This window comes from Elgaria multicarinata, chromosome 8 (genome assembly GCF_023053635.1).
Source record: "Elgaria multicarinata webbii isolate HBS135686 ecotype San Diego chromosome 8, rElgMul1.1.pri, whole genome shotgun sequence".
In the NCBI taxonomy this organism is placed as follows: Eukaryota; Metazoa; Chordata; class Lepidosauria; order Squamata; family Anguidae; genus Elgaria; species Elgaria multicarinata.
In genome coordinates, this window is record NC_086178.1 from 89,599,072 (window position 1) to 89,618,274 (window position 19,203).

Below are 19,203 nucleotides of genomic sequence, written 5' to 3' on the forward strand. Positions count from 1 at the left end.
GAATGGTGATTTGCCACCTTAGGTTAAATGTGTGAGTAGATGATGAACTCTTTTGCCAGTGTTTGGAAGCCCACCCTTTTAAGTGTTAAAGAAGTGTCCCTACAAATGTTTGGTGCAGAAACTCAGTCTGTTTTTGGTGTCAATGAGCTGAACTTATGTGGGTCTTTTTATCTTTGGTGTGTTCAATATAAATAAGTACTTTGAGTTGAAGCTTGAGTAAATTATGGCTAAAGATGCAAAATTTCCAGAAATTTTGAGAACATGAGGAGGAAATGTTTTTTTCCAGGTGGGTTTCGGGCAAAAATTAACATTTTGGAAAATTTGAAAAACAAACAATACTTATTTTTTTAGTGTTCTTTACAGATCTAAAGTCACGTTGTTGCTTTCAGACAGCCTTCCCCAACCTGGTGCCCTCCCTTAAGCCTCAGGCAGCACAGCCAATGCTCAGAAATGCTGGGCATTGTCATCCAAAACACCAGAGGGCACCAGGTTGGGGACGGCTGCTTTAGGATCATAGAACAGCCATTCTGTTCCTATATTTATTTATATATAACTTAGTTTGCTCATAAAATTATTGTTATATTTTAATATTTTTTGGAGTAAGCTCAGTTAGTAAATTTGTAATTCTTGTCTGAATAGATTAAAACTACATTAAATGACGGCTGCAGCATCAGTAACACAAGACTCTATAGAATACACACTTAGTTTCAGGAAAGCTCTATGGTGACTCTACTCACATGTTGGGAAACTCAGCTTAAATGTCTATCAGCAAAATATACTTTAGATCAATAATTTTAATAAGGAATGAAAGAAACAACTATGCTGTGAATCTTACAGAGAGAATTAAAAAATCGTTTTCCCCATGGCTTCATCATTTTACATCTCTAGTCTTTCTATAAAAGTGTACTTTTTACAGTTTTTATAAATCATTTGTGGGGAGTAAAAGCTGGATAACAATGTATAAATACTTTGTCTTAAATTCTAAAAGAAAATATTTCATAATCCAAAGTTGTTCAATTTTTCAGAAAAAAACAAAAACGGTCCTCGGGGAAAAAAACCCAGGGAAAAAGTTTTTTTCTGGGTTTTTCCAGACCTTCACATCTTTAACTACTAGTTTCACTGTCTTAACATTATTGGGCATCATAGTTGTGTGTAGATTGAGATGTGTAGGTGCAATTTTGGTTTACTGTGTCTGTTCACATTCTAATGAAGGTACGTAAGAAACTTAGAAGTATACTTCGTTGATTTACAAAGTTTTGATGTACCACATGTTGAACAGGCTCCTCCATTTTTGGTTATATTGCTGTAATTTGGTTTATAAACTTGTCATTATAATGAGGAAAGAGGGGAAGATGGAAGAACTGGAGGTGTAATTCGAGGGCATTGCATAAGTGACAGATCACTACCCCACAAGTCTGGATTTCAGGGTTAAGCCCCTTTATCCTTGTGTTGCTTAACATTTGTACCATTTCTGTTTGCAGCCCTGTCTGCTCCTTGTAGAGTACTTCTATCCCTGCATATTATCAGGTTGCTGCCCATCGATTGCACTCCAGTGCAATCCATATCTCCATGTGCGATCCATGACTATCTATACACAGCTTTGTAATTTCGGTAACAAATTCTCCATCTGGCCTATCATATACCTACAAATAATAACCAGGCAATAGATCTTCTGCAGGGAAAGCAATAGACGTGCATCCTGGCTTTCTGGCAGTGATGGGTCCTATCTTCTCCCCCAATGTACTGCTTGTCCAGGAAATCATTAGCATGAAACTCACCTTGCATCTCTGCTATTCCATACAGTGTTTTGCCTACTCAAACTCATGTTGCTCAAATATGTTTGGAATATTTCCTTATTTTCTAAGCAAATGTAAGTGTAACATACAACTTAAGAAGTACATTTCGTGTGTAGTGACATTGCTATGAATCATAAGCTTGTGTGTTTTCACTTTTTTATTTTCTTTGACAGATATAACAGACATGCAAGAGAATGGACACAGAAATATGCAATGTAAACTTTGAAGACTTTTTCATATATACCAGAGTACTGTAAATTCTAGGGTTTTTTCAAAATTAGAAGTAAATGGAGCACAGTTTACTGTTTTCAGTGTACCATGAAGCCCTTTTTGATTTTCACCCATATAAATGTGTTTCTGGAACAAGGAAATAACTACGAAAATTAACCTGAAGACTGTGATGAGAGTATTTATCCTTTTTGTATGCTTTGCAAAAGACATTTATTATGTTTTTTAAAGATACTTGGACATCTGCACCTCCAGCCTACAAGATCCATAATGCAGTTGTAGAGCAACCAAATTATTTTTGCTGAAAAACTACGTTACATGAAAAATATTCTGTGTGTCTTTGAGATGTCAGTCCTGTAAGTCCATGTTTGAATTTCATTCTTTGTTAGTTCATTGTATAATTTGTATTTTTTTACTGTATAGACTATATTTTATTTACCATGCAAGTCAACTTACTTTAGACTTTCTGCGCAGTATTGAAAAAATACAACTGCTATTAAATGAGTGAAGTATTCTTTCCCTGGAGAATACTCTATAAACTGATAGACTTCTTAAAACAAACTTTGCACTCTAATTCTCAGTATGCTGATAATGGGGAAACACATGGTTTTGATTCTGTTGCATACTTTTATTGCAATGTGAACTAATTGCACTGCTCTGTAGAAAGAAATGTAACTTAATTTTGTTCTATTCACAGCTGACTTTTTTTTTATCCCATATGGGCAATATAATCTCTGACCTTTTAACAAAATTGACTTGAAGCGTTTCCATATAAATAAAATGTGTTTTTTACTACTTGTCTTGGCTGTTCTTTAAGTCTTGCACATTCTTTACATGTGCTTGCTCTGAAAAGATCAAAATATTGTTAAATATGTGTATTACTATTAGGAGGAACTGGCCTATCTGTTTGAAATTGCTATGAATTCTTGAGTGTATTATGGTAGCTGTTTAAACAATTTTTGTGTTTATTTACTGTACTATATATGACGTTGTTTGATCTTGTACACAATTCAGAAATGGTGTCTCTTTGAGCTTGCAAAATAGTCCCTAAATCTTGCTTAAATTGGCAACTTCAAGTGTTGAAATGTTACTGAAGCTTCTTCCCTCACATGAATAACAATATTTTGATCTGATACTTTCACACACTATGTTAAAGCTTCTAAACAATTTTATATATACTTCACCATGCATGTGTGGAGAAAAAATAGCCTTAGACCCTTTACAAGAGCATTTTTATTATTAAGTTTGTTGCTTTGAGGTACTAAATCCTTGTTAAATGCATTTTAGTTTGTGGCTGCAGCAATTATAATAAACACAACTTGCTTGACTAGGAAGTTTTGCTGCCATAGGCACCATCTGACCCTTTCTGGAGAAGGGAATACACGTCCTAGAGCTTTGCTACACAGAAAACCATTTTTTAAAAACACATAACTGGAATGCATAGAAACATGGTAAACATCCCAGAGGATATTTTTCTATTACTGGGCTTAAAAAAATCTGTTTAGCATTTTAATCTTGAAATTCTTAGATATCTCTGATTGCCTAGGAAATAAGTTTGTACTGGGCACTTACACATAAAAGTCATCTAGGCTTCAGTTGTTTACCTCAATATATACAATCAAAAGATGGAAGCTTTACGAAATAAGCACTGAAAATTTCATTGCATAACTTCTGTGTTATTGCTTGCTGTGAAATAGACCAATCTCTGCAAACAGCCAATAAGTGTTTCCATACACTAAATGATTATTTCACTATACTTGAAAAAAGGGGATGCCATAGCTTGCAAAGCTATTCACATTTTGTCATAACTTAAAACCGATAAAAGATTTTACTCGAGTGATTTCCCAATGTTTTTTTTCACCCATGTCTGTCTTAGATGTTTACAATAGATTTGTCCCAAAAGAAAGAATTAGTTCTTTTATCCCTTACAATGGGTTCTGTGAAATTTGGTAGTTTGATTTGCATGCCTGTTAAGTGAAAGAGCATTTAATCTTCTGCTTTGCTAAAATTATATGGAGGCTGGTTTGAAACTGTTTAGATGTTACTATGCTTTGAAGTATGCATCATACAAAAAGGAATTTACTTACCATAATGCAAAGTCTTCAGGCTGAGCAAAGGGTGCAGATCAGCAAGCCTCTTACTTTTCCTTCTTAGGGCTCTTTGAAGGCAAGTATATTGAAACTGTACTTGTCTCTGTTCGGTGACATTTTAAAACGGAAGTTCAGAGACTGACTTTACTCACTGAACTTTCAGATTAATTTTATTAATAAAATTGCACCACCTTTAAGCAGACAAGAACCTCGTATTCTAGGCTTATTTTGAACCACAGCTTCAAATAACTTAAGGGTGTTAAGAATTTCCTCTTATATATTTTGCATTTTCTGGTAAAAGTTCTTTTGCTGTTTTTAAATGATCCATTATGAAGGTTCCTTTTCTTTTCTCATATCAAACATTTGCTCAGTCCTGGTGCTTCCATTATGGTGGCATAAATGTTGTCTGTGCTTCAGCCCCCTCCACCAAATACCAGTTCATACTGTACAATGCCTTAGCAAGGGCACTAACTGAGCCATCCCATTCTCTGTATATTCCTCACTTGGCACTATTGGCATGACTAAAGCAAAGGATCTCTGTATCACTGAAATTCTCCAAAGTGTAATCTTTAGTCATTCTAGTTAATGTTAAATAAGGCATACTTTCTAGCTACTTCTGATGTGGTATTTTTCTGCCTAAAAGATGTCAGCTGAGGCTTGAATGAAAATAAAGATTTGATTTGAAATCAGAGTGTGTCAAGTTTTATTCTTAACACAACTTTACCTTTTTTAGTTCAGAAGGTGGTGTGGTATTTTAAACTTACTAATAGTAGTTGTTTTGATATTTTAGTCTTCTAAGCACATCCTCTGTGATTTTGCTACCCAAACTGTTAGGTGAATCAATAGAGCCGTTATAAGAGTGGTGACAAATGCAATACTACTGCCCATGTTAGGGTCTAGCTATGCAATATGTCAGGAGTAGGCAACCTTGTGCTCTCCAGATGTTTTGGACTAACTCCCATAAGCACCAGTCAGCATGGCATTGTAGTCCAAAATATCTGAAGGGATTGTCTACCCCCTACAGTAAGGGGCTCAAAAACAAAGCTGAACTATCTGTTCCTACAGAAGCAAACTGGGAGTACCCTGCCTAAGGCAGGAACAACGAAATTGGGGTCAATATATAAAGTTACAGCAGTGGAGCTTGGTGTTGCATAATGTATGTAGTATTTGGATTTAAGGCCTTGTCACTATAAAAACGTGAAAATATAAAGAAGAAAGGTGGTAATTTAGTTTTATTGTAACAGAATTGCTAGTTCAACATTAATACAAAAACTTCTATTTGACCAGTTTTTCTGGAGCATTGCTCAGGCTTTGCCTCTGCTTCCCTCAGAGGGAAAAACAAGCCACCTGAGGTATCCACTGTCGTCTGGAAATGAGAGAATGGAGGCCATTGTTAAAGCCTCTATCATGCTTTAACACCCAGTCCCTTTAATCTAACACGCAGCAGCCTTCCACAAGCCAGGATATACAGCCCTTCTGTTTTGTTTCCTTGCCATAACTTTGCGCGGTTTTGCTCCTTTGTGATCCCCCTATGGGGGCACGCGCTGGTCTTCTTTCCTTACTCTACCCTCTTACCTCCACCACCACCTTACTAGATAAGGGCACATTAAAAAGGGGGGGGGAGGTAGCCATATTGATCCGGGGGAAGGGGGCGGCGGTTTGAATCCGAAACTAACAGTTCGGCAACACCTTTATTAGGACCAACCAAAATCCCACAAGATCGCGCAAGCTTTTGAGTTCCCGAGAACTCTTAATTGGGGGGGTGGGGGAGGGAGAGAGAGAAATACAGTCCCAAAACTTGGCCAGATGTTCTCGCAATGAAGTCTGCCGTTTAGATAGACCTTGGCTCATTCATTCAGATAGAATTCTGTTTTGACGAAGACCCAATCTAAACGGCAGACCTCATTGCGAGAACGCCTGGCCGTTTTCTTGGGCCTGCATTTTCTTCCTATCCCTTTTGCTTCCCCCCCCCCCATGCCCCCCGATGAAGAGTTCTGGGGGGCTGGAAAGCTATGGTAGTGAAAGGAGGGTCGCTCTTCCCTAACCTAACTCTCTGATCTTTCTTTCCCGCCATAGGAGGGAATAATTTCTTCCTGAGAGCCGAGCCTGCCCTCCCGACAAGTTACAAGAAATAAATGAGTACAGCAACTCCCTAACAACTGATATCAAACCAATAGTTATGTAAATACCTATGATACAGAAAAAAGGAAGAAAAAAAGTTGATTGATACAACTTCTAGGGGAAGAAAGCGTAATTGAAGTAGAAAAAAGAAAAATTGAAAAGGAAAAAGGAGACAAAGGGGGGGATCATGTATATGTGTGTGTGTGTGTGTGTGTGTGTGTGTGTGTGTGTGTGTGTGTGTGCGCGCGCGCGTGTGCGTGCTGTATTCCTTCATTTATTGTTACAATGTCCATATACTCAGAGCTAAAGCAGGCATACATTGCTGTTCATCCATCCGGTTGTAATGCATGTTGAACGAATCTCCCCCCTAGACAAAGCCAAGTGGTTGACCGAACAGGTGCAAAACTGCAAGCTGACCCCGCTCTCACCCGACTTAGTCTATCCCTTAGCGTTCCGTATCCTCCCATCCAACCGTTTCCCCGCCAAAAGTGGGGGGGTGGCGGGGAGGCGCGTGGGCTAAAAAGCCTGCAGCGCGCGCTGTTGACTCATCTCCAAGAGGATTTTGGGCGCTCGGTGTAACTACAGAAACACTTGCGGTTCCCAAATGATCGTTCAAGACATTTGGGTACCAGAGATTTGAGTGAGGTTCTCTCCAGCCACCCTTTCAATGCCCTTGACTCCACGCATGACGGTGTTTCGAGAGAAACCGGAAGTGACAGGACTCGTTCGTTTCACCCCCCCTTTTGTCCGCGGGCGCATGCGCGCACGGGTGGCCTCTCGACTTAGGAGAAAAGCGTGCCTGGCCGTAGGTAGTAGAGTTTGGGATTGTCTTCCGCGGCCCATAATGCCTTGCGCACGTGGCGCTTCTGAGGTTTGAGGCGGGGGCTCCGCCGGCTGGCTTTGGCCGTGAGGGGCGAAGACGGCGTGATGGCGGGCGCGCTGCTAGCCCGCCTGCTCTCGTCTGTATCCGGGCCGCGTAGCGTTCTCAGGTAACACTGGCCAGGGCGGAATCACGGCGCTGATGCCTCCTCTTCCCCACCCTCGTGCTTCTTCGGTTCTTAGGTTTTTCCTTCCCGCGCACTGCCCCTCGTCCCGTTCCTCGCCAGCCTCCGTCGCCTTGCCTCGTTTGTTTGACTGAACGGGCTGGCGTCGAGAGGGAAAGAAAGGGTCGTTGTTTGGGTTGAGTAAGCCGAAGGGGTAACTGGCTTTCTTCTAGACGTTTCACCTCTTTGGGGCAATCTGGGAGTTTTAGGAGGGTCCTCCCCCCGCCCCCCCGTCTAAACATGCATAGGATTGCCCCTTTAAAAGTCTTTCATGTTGTGATCTGCCACACTCTCGACAGTCCTCTACCCATTTACCTGAGAGTTATGCTCATTTAAATCAATGGCACTTGCTTCTGAATAGGTATGTATGCAATGGCGCTGCAAGCAGGACTGGCCCAGGACGTTTTGCTGCCTGAGGCAGATCAGGACATGATCCCTCTCCTTGTTTCCCTCATGCACACAGTCACTACCCCCATCTCTCTCACTCACACACACGTGCACCTGAGTTCTTCCTTTCTCTGTAATTGTCCCAGGCAGATAGGAACCCTGCATGCTGCCCAACTCTCTCCAACCAAAAACAGTAACCAAAGAAAAGCACCCCCAACCAGGATGTTTTGGTTCTCTGTGCCTTGCACTTAACCTACATTCTGCAGAAAAGGGAGCAAATTTTTGTAAAACAGGAGTGTTGAACCTCAGGCCTAGGGGCCAAATGCAGCTTTCCAAGCTTCCCCAGATTGCCATGTCCCCTTCCTCAAGTCTCTGGATGGCTCCTGTATTCTCCTCCCCATCCACCGATTGGTGGTTTCCCAAGGTCTTCACAGTTTTCCCCACATTCTAAAAAGTTGAAATGCCTCTCCTAAGGCTTGTTTAGTGGCAGTAAGAGCTTTAAGTTAAAACCCTATTTGCCCTTGGCGCCACTGGAGTGTGGCCCTCAAGAGCTTCTCTTATACTGAATTCAGCCCTCAAGCCGAAAGAAGTTCAACACCCCTGTTCATGTTGTAAAGCTTCTCTCTTCACCTAAGTCTTGGGTTTTGACGTGAAGTTTTAGAATTTTAGTCTCCATCTTAATGTCTCCAGGTGCAGGAATTAGAAGTCAGAAGCAAGCGGATATTGACAATCAGAGTAATACAGGAACCAGCAGCAAGTTGTGGCATTTTATACCATTTTATTTTATAAATTGCACAGTACAGCATTGATACAGCTCTTCTTGCTTTTGATTTAGTGCTGGAAGAAGTTAAAAGGCAAAATATGCCCTCTGTGGTTCCTTGCTCTAGGACTGGGTAGAAGATGCTTGAATCAGGCCTTTCTATATTTAGATATACAATTGGGTTGTAACTGCACTATTTGTTTGCATTCCATATTCTTTTTTTCTCTTGTAATAATGTCTCCGTTCCCCTTTATTTGTAAGCTGCTATCATTTGTAAGCTGTTATTGATGCATTAATAGCTAATACTTTTGCTTCTATTAAGGTGTAGTACTTGCACAGTGGAGAAATGGTTTTCGAAACAAACTAATTCAGATAACCGTCCAAAGCACCCCTTGACAGCATACTTCCGCTTTTATTTAGAAAAGCAATCCATGTTTAGGAAACAAAATCCAGGTAAGAAATTTTCTAAAACTGCGACATTTTGGACTAGAGATAAGTAGTGGCTTGAGATTTTAAAAGGCTGACTGCTTTCTCAAGGTTTTTTTTTTTTTACCAAGTTTCCACTAACTCATCTGAATCTTTGAGCTCAGTCTTAGCCTAAAACAAATGACTCCCTCAAACTTCTCATTCCATTGCATTTAGTGAACTCATTATACACTTTTGTTACTTCCACCCTCTTGCTGCTTGCACAATGACACTTTAAGCACTTCAGGGGCATTTCTAGAAGGAGGCAAGTCAGCAGCACTCACATAAGGGACCTTGGCCAACCTGCTTCCATTCCAAAATGAGTGTTTGGGTTCATTTCAGGCTTCTCCTAGGAAGCGCTAAATCTTCCTTGCATAAGCGGTGGGTCCCGCTTGTGTGTAATCCCCATTTTACATTAACGATGAAGTGATTTGTTTTTGAAAATATCTGAACACTGTTGCAAATGTAATGCTAAATTTGACAGCATTTTCATCTTTGTGGTTACTTTTTTTAAAACATTCTACAGACCTCAGTGTTTTGGATATAACAAAACAGATAGCACATGCTTGGAGGGAACTACCAGCATCTGACAAACAAGTAAGTATAACTTCGACTTTAGGATTATATTTTCAATATAAATACAATTTTATTTTCACTGGTTATCTTGCTTCCCTGCTTTGGAGAAAAGTTCTTATCTAAAATGTGATTAATATACAGCATTCTGTAACTTTATGGACAGAATCCAGCAGGGTGCTTAAGCCCCTGATGATTCTCTTGTGCTTTGATGATTCTGTTGCGCAAGCAGCCCCCCATCACATGTGCAATGTTGGTTTAGTACTTCTGGGGCAATCTGAAATGAGTGGAGAAGCTCATTTCTAGAAAGAGGCAGATCAGCAGAGCTCACATAAGGGAGCTCAGCCAACCTACCTCCTTCCAGAAGGTGGTGTTTGCACTTGTTTCAGAACTTCCTCTAGGAAACACTAAATCTCCCTTGCAGAAGTGGTGGTCCTGCTTGCACAGTGGAATCAGCAAGACCCACCACTACCAGAAGGGATTTGGCGGGGGCGGAAGCGCCCCACTAGATTCTGCCCTTGAATGTTGTTTGATCCTTTCAATATCCACAGTTACATGTTATTTAAAACAAACATACTCTTTCTCTCTAAAGCTCAGTAGAAGTGTGGATATTTTTATTTATAGCCTTATGAACCTGCTGCCCAAATTAACAGGCAAAACTATAAAGAACACATATCTGGAAGACCACACTTCCCCACTCTGCTGTAGTGCTGGGCTTTGTTTCCTCATTCAGGGAAGCATGGCACTATGTCTTTTTCTGTTTCCCTAGAAATCCAGTAGCTCTTTATCTTCTAATCTGAGAGTGAGAAAATATCACAGTGATGTGATGTCTTTTGCTTCTTTCAGAACTATAACTTGCTTATTGCAATGTATATGCATACGGTCCTGGTTTTTGCTCTAATCTTTCATTCTGATTCTGGTTGAAGTGCATAAATGAGGAACTCTGCCTCCTGTCCCATGAGGTGCTTGGCTGCTACTATTTTAAGGTGGTCCTGCTTGCATAAAATCAGCAGGATCTACCACTTGCAGAAGGGAATTGGCAAGGGCAGAAGCACCTCAATGAATTCTGCCCTTGAATATTGTTTGATCCTTTCAATATCCAAAGTTGCATGCTATTTAAAACAAACATATGCTTTTTTACTATAAAGTTCAGTAGAACTGTGGATATTTTTATTTCTAGCCTTACGAAGCTGCTGCCAAAATTGACAGGCAAGACTATAAAGAACAAATAGCCAAATACAAAGCCCAGCTAACTCCTGCCCAGGAGTTAGCTTTGAAAGAGGAAAAGAGGAGGAAAATGGAAAAAAGAAGAGCAACAAGAAAAAAGAGGGTTGGTATTTAAAAAGTGAAATTCTCATTAAAGTATGTGAGGGACAGATACGTGGTATACTATGGTTTCAATTAAATGTGAAAATCTCATGATGTGCACATAGAATTCTCCAAAGAAGTATTTTTGTGACTGGATTTTAATATCATATGAAAGAATTGTTCACTGATACCTCTTGTCATTGTAGCAATTGACAGTGCTTGGAAAACCTAAAAGACCTCGTATTGCCTTCAACATTTTTATGTCTGAACATTTCCAAGAAGCTAAAGGAATCTCAGTTCAGGTAAACAAAGGGGCAGGTGGGGGGGCGGGATTAGTTGTTTTAGCAGCATATAGACTGATATGATTTTCTGCATTGCGAGTGAAAATTAGTACTGAGAAAGTCTCTTACCATTTCTGACACTGCAGTCTGTTTCGGTTCCAGTAGAAGTTTAAGGTTTTCTAGACCCATTTCAAACAGACTTTAGGGCGGGATACAATTGATACAGCTATGGTCGCCTTAGTGGATTATCTCCGCATGAGTATTGACACGGGGAGTGTGTCCCTGCTGGTACTTTTGGACCTTTCACTGGCTTTTGATACCATCGACCATGGTATCCTTCTGGAACGCCTGAGGGGTTTGGGAATCAGGGGCGCTGTTCTGCAGTGGTTCTGGTCCTACCTCTCAGGTAGATTCCAGATGGTGATGCTTGGGGATAGTTGCTCCTCAAAAAAGGAGCTGTTGTATGGTGTACCACAAGGTGCCATCCTATCCCCAATGCTGTTTAACATCTACATGAAACCTCTGGGAGGCATGGGGCGGGGTGCTATCAGTATTTATTTATTTATTTATTTTATTTATTTATTTATTGCACTTACATATTGCTCCCATAGCCAGGGCTCTCTGGGCGGTTTACAGAAATTCAGAAATTAAGACCCTATTAACTGTTGCTAACAGATGTAAAAAAAACTGAGGCAATTGGAGATCCATGGCCAAATCTCAGTGTAGCCATGGACCATCCCCACGCCCAATTCAGATTGGTGCTTTGGCACTGATTGGGGGATAACTTTCTCTCCACTCCATTTTTCCAAACCAATGTGCCATCCTGAAGCTGCTGTTTATCCTGTGTGGAAAACCATAAGGGTACCTGGGACAGTGATCTTTAATAGGCATCTTGGTACTGAAAATTACACTAGCATTTCAGCCAACTCATTCAAATTCGTCTTTGTAATGAGGAAAGCTGAGAGGTTACGTTTTTAAAATTAAAGTACACTTAAAACTGCCTGTCCTTTATTTAGGTAAAGGCTTTGAAGTAGGCATGAGAATACTAGTAAATACCGTCTTTCTCAGCTGTTCTCAGCACCTCACTGGCAGCCCAGGCAGGTTCCCTAGTGCTTCCAAAATGTACTCAAGTTTGGACTTTGGGAAATCTCTAGAAGGAATTCCATTTCGGGAAGGACAGCAATGAATTACCTTCATGCCCTTGCTGTTTGAACCTACTTTACAGATAGTATGATTAAGTTGGAGGCCTCAGCTAATGTTAGTTAATCTTGTTAACTACTCCACTGCTGTATTTATCATCTTGTGGCTTTTTAATTTATTGGGCTAGCTTTCACTATCTAAGCAGCCCACCGTGGCTATTTTAAGCAGTGGCTGTGGCTTGTGTCATCCAAACCTGGCATGAGTGGCTTGAGCGAGGGTTAATCAATTCTTGCATAACCCATGGCCTTGTTTAGGGTTATGTGAGGATAGTTTAACCCTCACACAACTCACTCTCACTGAGTTCAGATGACACAACAAACTCCAGTTGTGGTTTGAATATTAAAAATGCCTGTCCACACATGCCACAGCCATGGTTGGCTTTGATGATTGTGCAAATTTGGTTATTGTGTTTTGTTTGTGTCTACTTTTTAAGGGTATTATAACAATACTTAAAAGTAAATATAAACGAATGTCAAAGATGGAATTTTGCATTGGAACTGGCAAATCTCTCTCTAGAATCATGTGTTGCATATACTGCATTTTCAATTCAGAGGAAATAGGAAGATTTCTCTACTTCAGAACTACAGCCAAATATTCTCATATGTTTTTCTATCTCTTGTAGGGAAAGATGAAAAATTTATTTGACGAATGGCAAAAATTGAACAGTTCTCAAAAGCAGGTATTGTCATAAAAATGACTTCAAGGTCCCATTTTAAATATCAATAAATTGACATTTGAATAGGAAATCTGTCATGCTCGTTTGCTGCCAAATTCTCTAGTAATATTGATAATACACATGGAATTCAGCCTTGTGAAAGGATTCAGTACATAGCATGAAGTAGGGAAAGTGGAAGGCAAAAGGAAGAGGGGCCGACCAAGGGCAAGATAGATGGATGATATTCTGCAGGTGACAGACTTGACCTTGGGGGAGCTAGGGGTGGCGACAGCCGACAGAAAGCTCTGGCGTGGGCTGGTCCATGAAGTCACGAAGAGTCGGAAACGACTGAACGAATAAACAACAACAACATGGTTTAGTGCGAACAGGTCAAGATCAGCAACCATGTCTTTTCATTTACTATGTTAGGGAACTGATTACTTTAAAATCCAAAGTGGAAGCTTTCACTCTCCTCATTTGGCATGCGAAAAAAGAGGAGAACATAAGCCTGAAGCTTGTGCATATTCATTTATGTAGTGGGAAATCATGGAACAAGATGTTCAAAAATCCAAACAATATCTTAATTCTTACTTATTTAAACTTGTATATTTTAAATACACATAAGCATTTTCAGTTCTGTTTGGGACTTTATAACTACCAAAAGTTAAATGCTTCAGTTGTTTTTCTGAAGGAATTATATGAGCAATCTTGCTTTTTAAGAAGTACTCTTGGCATCAATTTAAGCTACACATAAAACTTGGTCTTAAGATGCATGCATTTGTCAGGTAGAAAGAATTACACATTTGTTTCATAAGACAAACAGGGACTCCTAGCCTGCTTCTGGAGTCCTATTAAAGATATACCTACATGAAATAGAATATGTAGATGCTTCTACATGACATAGCACCCAGAGATGCTTCAAAGATGTCTGTATTTTTTAGAAATAAATACCTTCAGACTATAGTTAAAACTTTCTGTAGCTTTTTTGCCTTTAATTTATATTCACACAACTAAATTTTTCCATGTGTAAATGTCATTTCTTTGTGTATTTCTCAGACATATCTGCAGCTTGCGGAAGATGATAAGATTCGTTATGAAAATGAAATGAAGTCATGGGAGGAACATATGGCAGAAATTGGACGTGTAGATCTTATACGTTACAAAAACAAAAGCAAAATATTAAAAGGAAACAAAGCTAAAGAAAAAGCTTCTTCAAAAAAGCGGCTTACAACCTCAAATAAGTCTTCCGGAAGCAAGGTTGTCTCACCAGCAACAAATGAAAAAAAAGTAAAAGCAAAGCAATCTGAGGAATAAGTTATAAAATAATGTTATCCTTTCTGATTCTAAGTGGAAAGAAGCTGGTCATATATTTAAGGGGAAAGTGCCTGAATAAGAGGGGTTTTTCTTTTCTGGAAATTGTCAAAACAATGAGGATAAATCAAGCTTTTGAAAATTTAAGCAATAGTGATCATGAGAGAGGAAGTGTTTTTTCAATAAATGTGTAAATAAGCAACCCCTTATAACCCCTTTCTTATTGAAGATCATGATCTGTATAATATCATTATCCCTTGATGTTTGTTAGAAATTAAAATTGATTGTAGGCTGTAAGTCTATGAACTGTAAATAATGTGTGTAATTGCTGGAGAAAGCATGTATATTTGCTAATTTCAGCCTTTGAATTTAAAACTACTGATTTGCAATAGTGTTTTTATTTACATTTTGACATGCATCCACCAACAATACATGCTATTTATATTGCATAGAATAAAATAGCGAATTTTATATGAAGTCCTTCAATTTTTCTCTCATTTTATCCAAATCAGAATATAGAGTGAAATCTAATGTTGTATGTCTGCCAATGGAATGGCATCTGTCATGTGTCAGAAGAATGGATTTATTTTTATTATTGCATTTTTATCCTGCCTTTTTTCCTCCAAGGAACCCAAAGTGGCGTATATAATCCTCCTCTCCATGTTATCCTCACAACAAACCTTATTATTATTATTTATTTATTTATATAGCACCATCAATGTACATGGTGCTGTACAGAGTAAAACAGTAAATAGCAAGACCCTGCCGCATAGGCTTACAATCTAATAAAATCATAGTAAAACAATAAGGAGGGGAAGAGAATGCAAACAGGTACAGGGTAGGGTAAGCAGGCACAGGGTAGGGTAAAACTAACAGTAGAAAGTAACAGTAGAAGTCTGCACAACATCAAGTGTTAAAAGCTTTAGGAAAAAGAAAAGTTTTTAGTTGAGCTTTAAAAGCTGCGGTTGAACTTGTAGTTCTCAAATGTTCTGGAAGAGCATTCCAGGCGTAAGGGGCAGCAGACGAAAATGGACGAAGCCGAGGGGGGACCTTGGGCGAATCAGGGCATCCCATTGTGTTGAGGAGCTCTACACTCACACACATCGAAACACACCTAGTACCTTCATGTGCATGCTTAGTGTGCAGATGCTGGAAGTGTGGGTGCTGAGTGCAAGGGGTTTGGCTAGCAGTGTGGCCTTGAGAACTCCCTCACATGTTTTTTCAATATATAGGGGGTTGTCTGAACCACATCACCTCACTTTGCTGAATGTGTAGACTGGGTCACAAGAGAATTTAATTCCACAGAAATCGTGGCAAGATAAATTCATTAATGGCTGATAATATGAGGTGAGGTAGGTTGGGCTGAGAGTCTGTGACTGGCCCAAAGTCACCCAGTGGGTTTCCATGGCTGAGTAAGGACTAGAACCTGGATCTCCTGACTCCCAGTCCAACACCTTAGCCACTACACCACACTGGCTGTTGGAAAGTTTGTAATTTATCACGTTGGAAAGTTTGGTAATTTAAATCCAAGCTTATTTTGTAGCTATTTGTTGCATTGAATATGCCCTTGCTCCTCATAGCTGCCCCACCCCCACGCACACTTCTTTTGGCAGGGGCTTCTTTAACTCAGGCCAGATTCCCCAAACTTCCACCCCACCAAATATATTAACCAGGTTAACTTGGACAAGTTATTTGGTTTTTTACTGCCTGCTTTATAACCTGGAAAAATCCTGGAGCAGCTTTCTGGCATAACACAGCCACCTGCTTCCTATACCTGATCTTTACCTGCCATGTATGATTATCCCACAGAGAAGGAATAGCTTAATATCTAGGAATTAGTCACTCACTTTCTCTTCAGCTTTCTCCTAGTCCTTTTTAAAACATGCATTGAACAGCTGACCTCCCTCTGACTTCCACAAACCAAATCTGCCTGTCATTTCCCAACTGTTTCTTTACACCCAATTTTTCCAAATTGCCTTTCTAGTGCCTGGTTAGAAGTAAAAAACCTCCGCTCAAATTGAGATAAAACTATGAGAAAAGAGTGAGATAACTGAGATGCCCATCCAGGAATGAGGCCTACCGTTGTCAGCTAAAGCCTGCTAAAATCTACTGATTTTGTTTGACTACACAGGTCTCTTAGCAGCATTTTGAAACGCTGAAGTCCACATTTCTACTTGGTAACAAACTCACTTCAACATTACAGAACAACAGTTATAAGCATGGCATTTTTTCACAGGGGCCAAGTGAGGGTTGTTTTTAGGAATGGTGATACTATTTCCTCCTTTAAGGAGGTTCAGACCACTCCATCCCCTAACAAACGAACAAAAATAACACCTCCTGGACCCAGATGTCCCCGTCTTGCTAGATGTAATATGTGAAGAGGGGCAAGGGTTGATTGAACTGGTCCACATCCTTAGCTCTAAAAATGAAGTCATCCAACAAAATAAGACCAGACAGTGCCCTGGATGTCTCCACTGAGTGATCAGCATTAGATATTGAATTAAAATTGCAGGAGATACAAAATAAACATCTTACAGCATGCTACCGAGGGTTCCAGCACATTTCCCACTGGCCTAAATTGCAGGTCTCAAGCCTCAGAAAAGCCCCACAGGATGACATGCAGATGCAATGGTGGAAAAAGAAAAAATGTTTCTTTGCTACCATCACAGACTGGCTCAACAATGAGCTTTTGTGTTTGGTCAGAAGATTTCCTCTAGTGTTCGAGTAGTCTCCCAGCCTGATTCATTACCATTGGCATATTAAGCTGCTCCCCATCCTCTGCTCAGTAGAAAATGCTTGGAACCAATTGTGTCTACATTCCACAGTGACCAGGGAGTTGTCAGAGGCATTAGCCATACTAGCTGAAAAATCCTCAGCTCTTTGGAATCCATAGGTCCTCCCTGCTTTCAGAGGGGAACAGTTGCTACAAACCTTAACTGGAAGTAATTCAACCATGACAAGGGAATATATGTAAAATCTTCCACTTTCAGATCACCATCCTCCTGCCTGCTAGAGAAAACTAAATTGAATGTGTATCTTGCTCCATCTATTGGGCTAATAACATGTTGGTACAATCCCATGGTTATCCTGGTCACCATGAAGTTTGAGCCACCTGAGATAGAGCGGCCTCAGGATGGATGTTGAAGACCCTAGGACAATCACTCTGGGAATTCTCAACACCAAAAATAAGGCCACCTTAATCAGCTCAGACAAGGAGACTGACAAGCAGCAAGGTGGACAGTACACCAACAGAATTCCTCATCTGTCCCAAGCGCCCAACACAAGGTACAAACACTCCAGATTGGCACTCAGGTGAATAGGAAACAGGAAAAGGAGATTGAATTTCTATAAGCTATAGCAACTGTTAGCTGCCTTGGCTTTTTTTTTTAATAGAAAGGTGGGATATAATTGTGTGAAATAAAATAAAAGTAAAAGGACTCAGAAAGATCAATGGATGACAATGCCCCAGTATCAAGTGATAATATATGTACATGAACTATTGTACTTTAATGTTTTTCCCCCACAAAGAAAACTTCCATAAGAAGGTTCTAAACTCAGTTTTAAGAGATATGTTTGAATAAATGTCAGATTTCATTTTAAACAAGGTTATTTTAAAGAGAAAAATAAATAACTTAATTTAAAAACTAAAAAATCAATTCAAATCAAATTTCTCTCCCTTTTTTTTCCAAGGAGCAGGCTGACAAGGAAGAATCAGATTGCTCTTGTCAGAAGCTTGATTTGATCACACGTGGAAGGCTTTTGAAATTTGGCCGATAGTTTCAGGTTTCCCACTTTGTAGAATAGTCCATTTACAAGTGACATGCTGTACTTTATTTATTTATTGTGTTTCTATACTACCCAATAGCTGAAGCTCTCTGGACAGTTCACAAATCTCTGATTTTGAGAGTCAGAGCCAGGTGTGAGACAGGGTTGAGGAGGCAGCCCGCCATTAAAAGTGATTGGCAGTGCAATCCTATATATAACTACTCAGGAGCCCCATTGAGTTCAATGGGTTTTGCTCCATCCCAAGTAAGTAGTGGATAGTCAACCGTAGACTTTCAGTTCAACCTTATACATGTTCACTCAGAAGATCCTCTGCACAACCTGATTAGGTATGTATAAGAGCATAGCCTAAAATCTCACCTTATTAGTTGCTTCGTTCCTTTGCAACTATCTGGGAAGTGTGTACATATGTGAGGGAAGAGCTCAAGGAAGGAGAGAACTTTACCCAACAGCAGCATTTTTGTATATTTTGTGCATGCTGTTGCTGCTACAACTGCAAAGATAACCCAAGAGTTGTAACATTATACCTCAAGCAAAGGAATCTTTTGCTAAATTCTTCTTTGGAACTCCTACATGTTTACTCTGAAGTAAGATCCACTGTAGTGAATGAACCTTCCTTCCAAGTAAGTATACTTTGAACAGTAGACACAACCTTATAGCCAGTGGAGGCTGGTAGCTCCGATTTCAGCAGGGCTGTGAATTCATTCTGGGCTCCAATCAGAATTCTGAAGGAGCTATCCAAGGTGCTGAACCCTATCCCCAAAATAGGTTCAGCACCTTGGATAGCTGCGTTAGAGTTCTGGTTGAAATGCAGAATGGATTTACAGCCCCACCGAAAGCAGAGCCACCAGCCTCCACTGCCGAAAGCCCGCCGCCAGCGGTGACCACCCGCAGGAATTAGCCCGCCGTAATGCGAGCTGTCCCTCGAGAGCGCCTGTCTGTCAGAGCCAAGCGGGTTACTCCAAAAGAGATAGAAAAAGTATAGAGTCACACACCTTGGTCGTCCATACTGACACTTCCGGTCTGAAATAGGTTTACCTATGCCAGAGCGGAGCTATAGAGAACGCATAAGGTTAGAGACTCACGGCCAAGAGCGGTTTTCAATATGTATCCCGCAGTTTTAGCCTGCGTGTCACTTTTCTTTTCCCCATCTCTAGGGTTCATCCCTCCTGCCGCGTTGTTGTTGTTGCTCGTTCGAGTGC

General features: G+C 40.2%; 2 protein-coding genes across 2 annotated transcripts in view; both read left to right on the top strand.

Moving 5' to 3' along the window:
• The window catches only part of UBE2D1 (ubiquitin conjugating enzyme E2 D1), a 36,199-nt gene extending 31,399 nt beyond the window's left edge, over window positions 1-4,800 (top strand). The window contains exon 7 of the mRNA XM_063132957.1: window positions 1,970-4,800. Coding sequence (XP_062989027.1) covers window positions 1,970-2,015 — 46 coding nt within the window. The 3' untranslated portion in view covers window positions 2,016-4,800. The remainder of the gene's footprint in view (window positions 1-1,969) is intronic.
• A 2,230-nt stretch (window positions 4,801-7,030) lies between these two features.
• Window positions 7,031-14,689, top strand: TFAM (transcription factor A, mitochondrial). The gene is made up of 7 exons (XM_063131627.1): window positions 7,031-7,224; window positions 8,748-8,878; window positions 9,417-9,487; window positions 10,644-10,793; window positions 10,978-11,073; window positions 12,875-12,931; window positions 13,964-14,689. The coding sequence occupies exons 1-7, from the start codon at window positions 7,163-7,165 to the stop codon at window positions 14,219-14,221; spliced, it is 825 nt and encodes a 274-aa protein (XP_062987697.1). The 5' UTR covers window positions 7,031-7,162; the 3' UTR covers window positions 14,222-14,689.
• The last annotated feature ends 4,514 nt before the right edge of the window (window positions 14,690-19,203 follow it).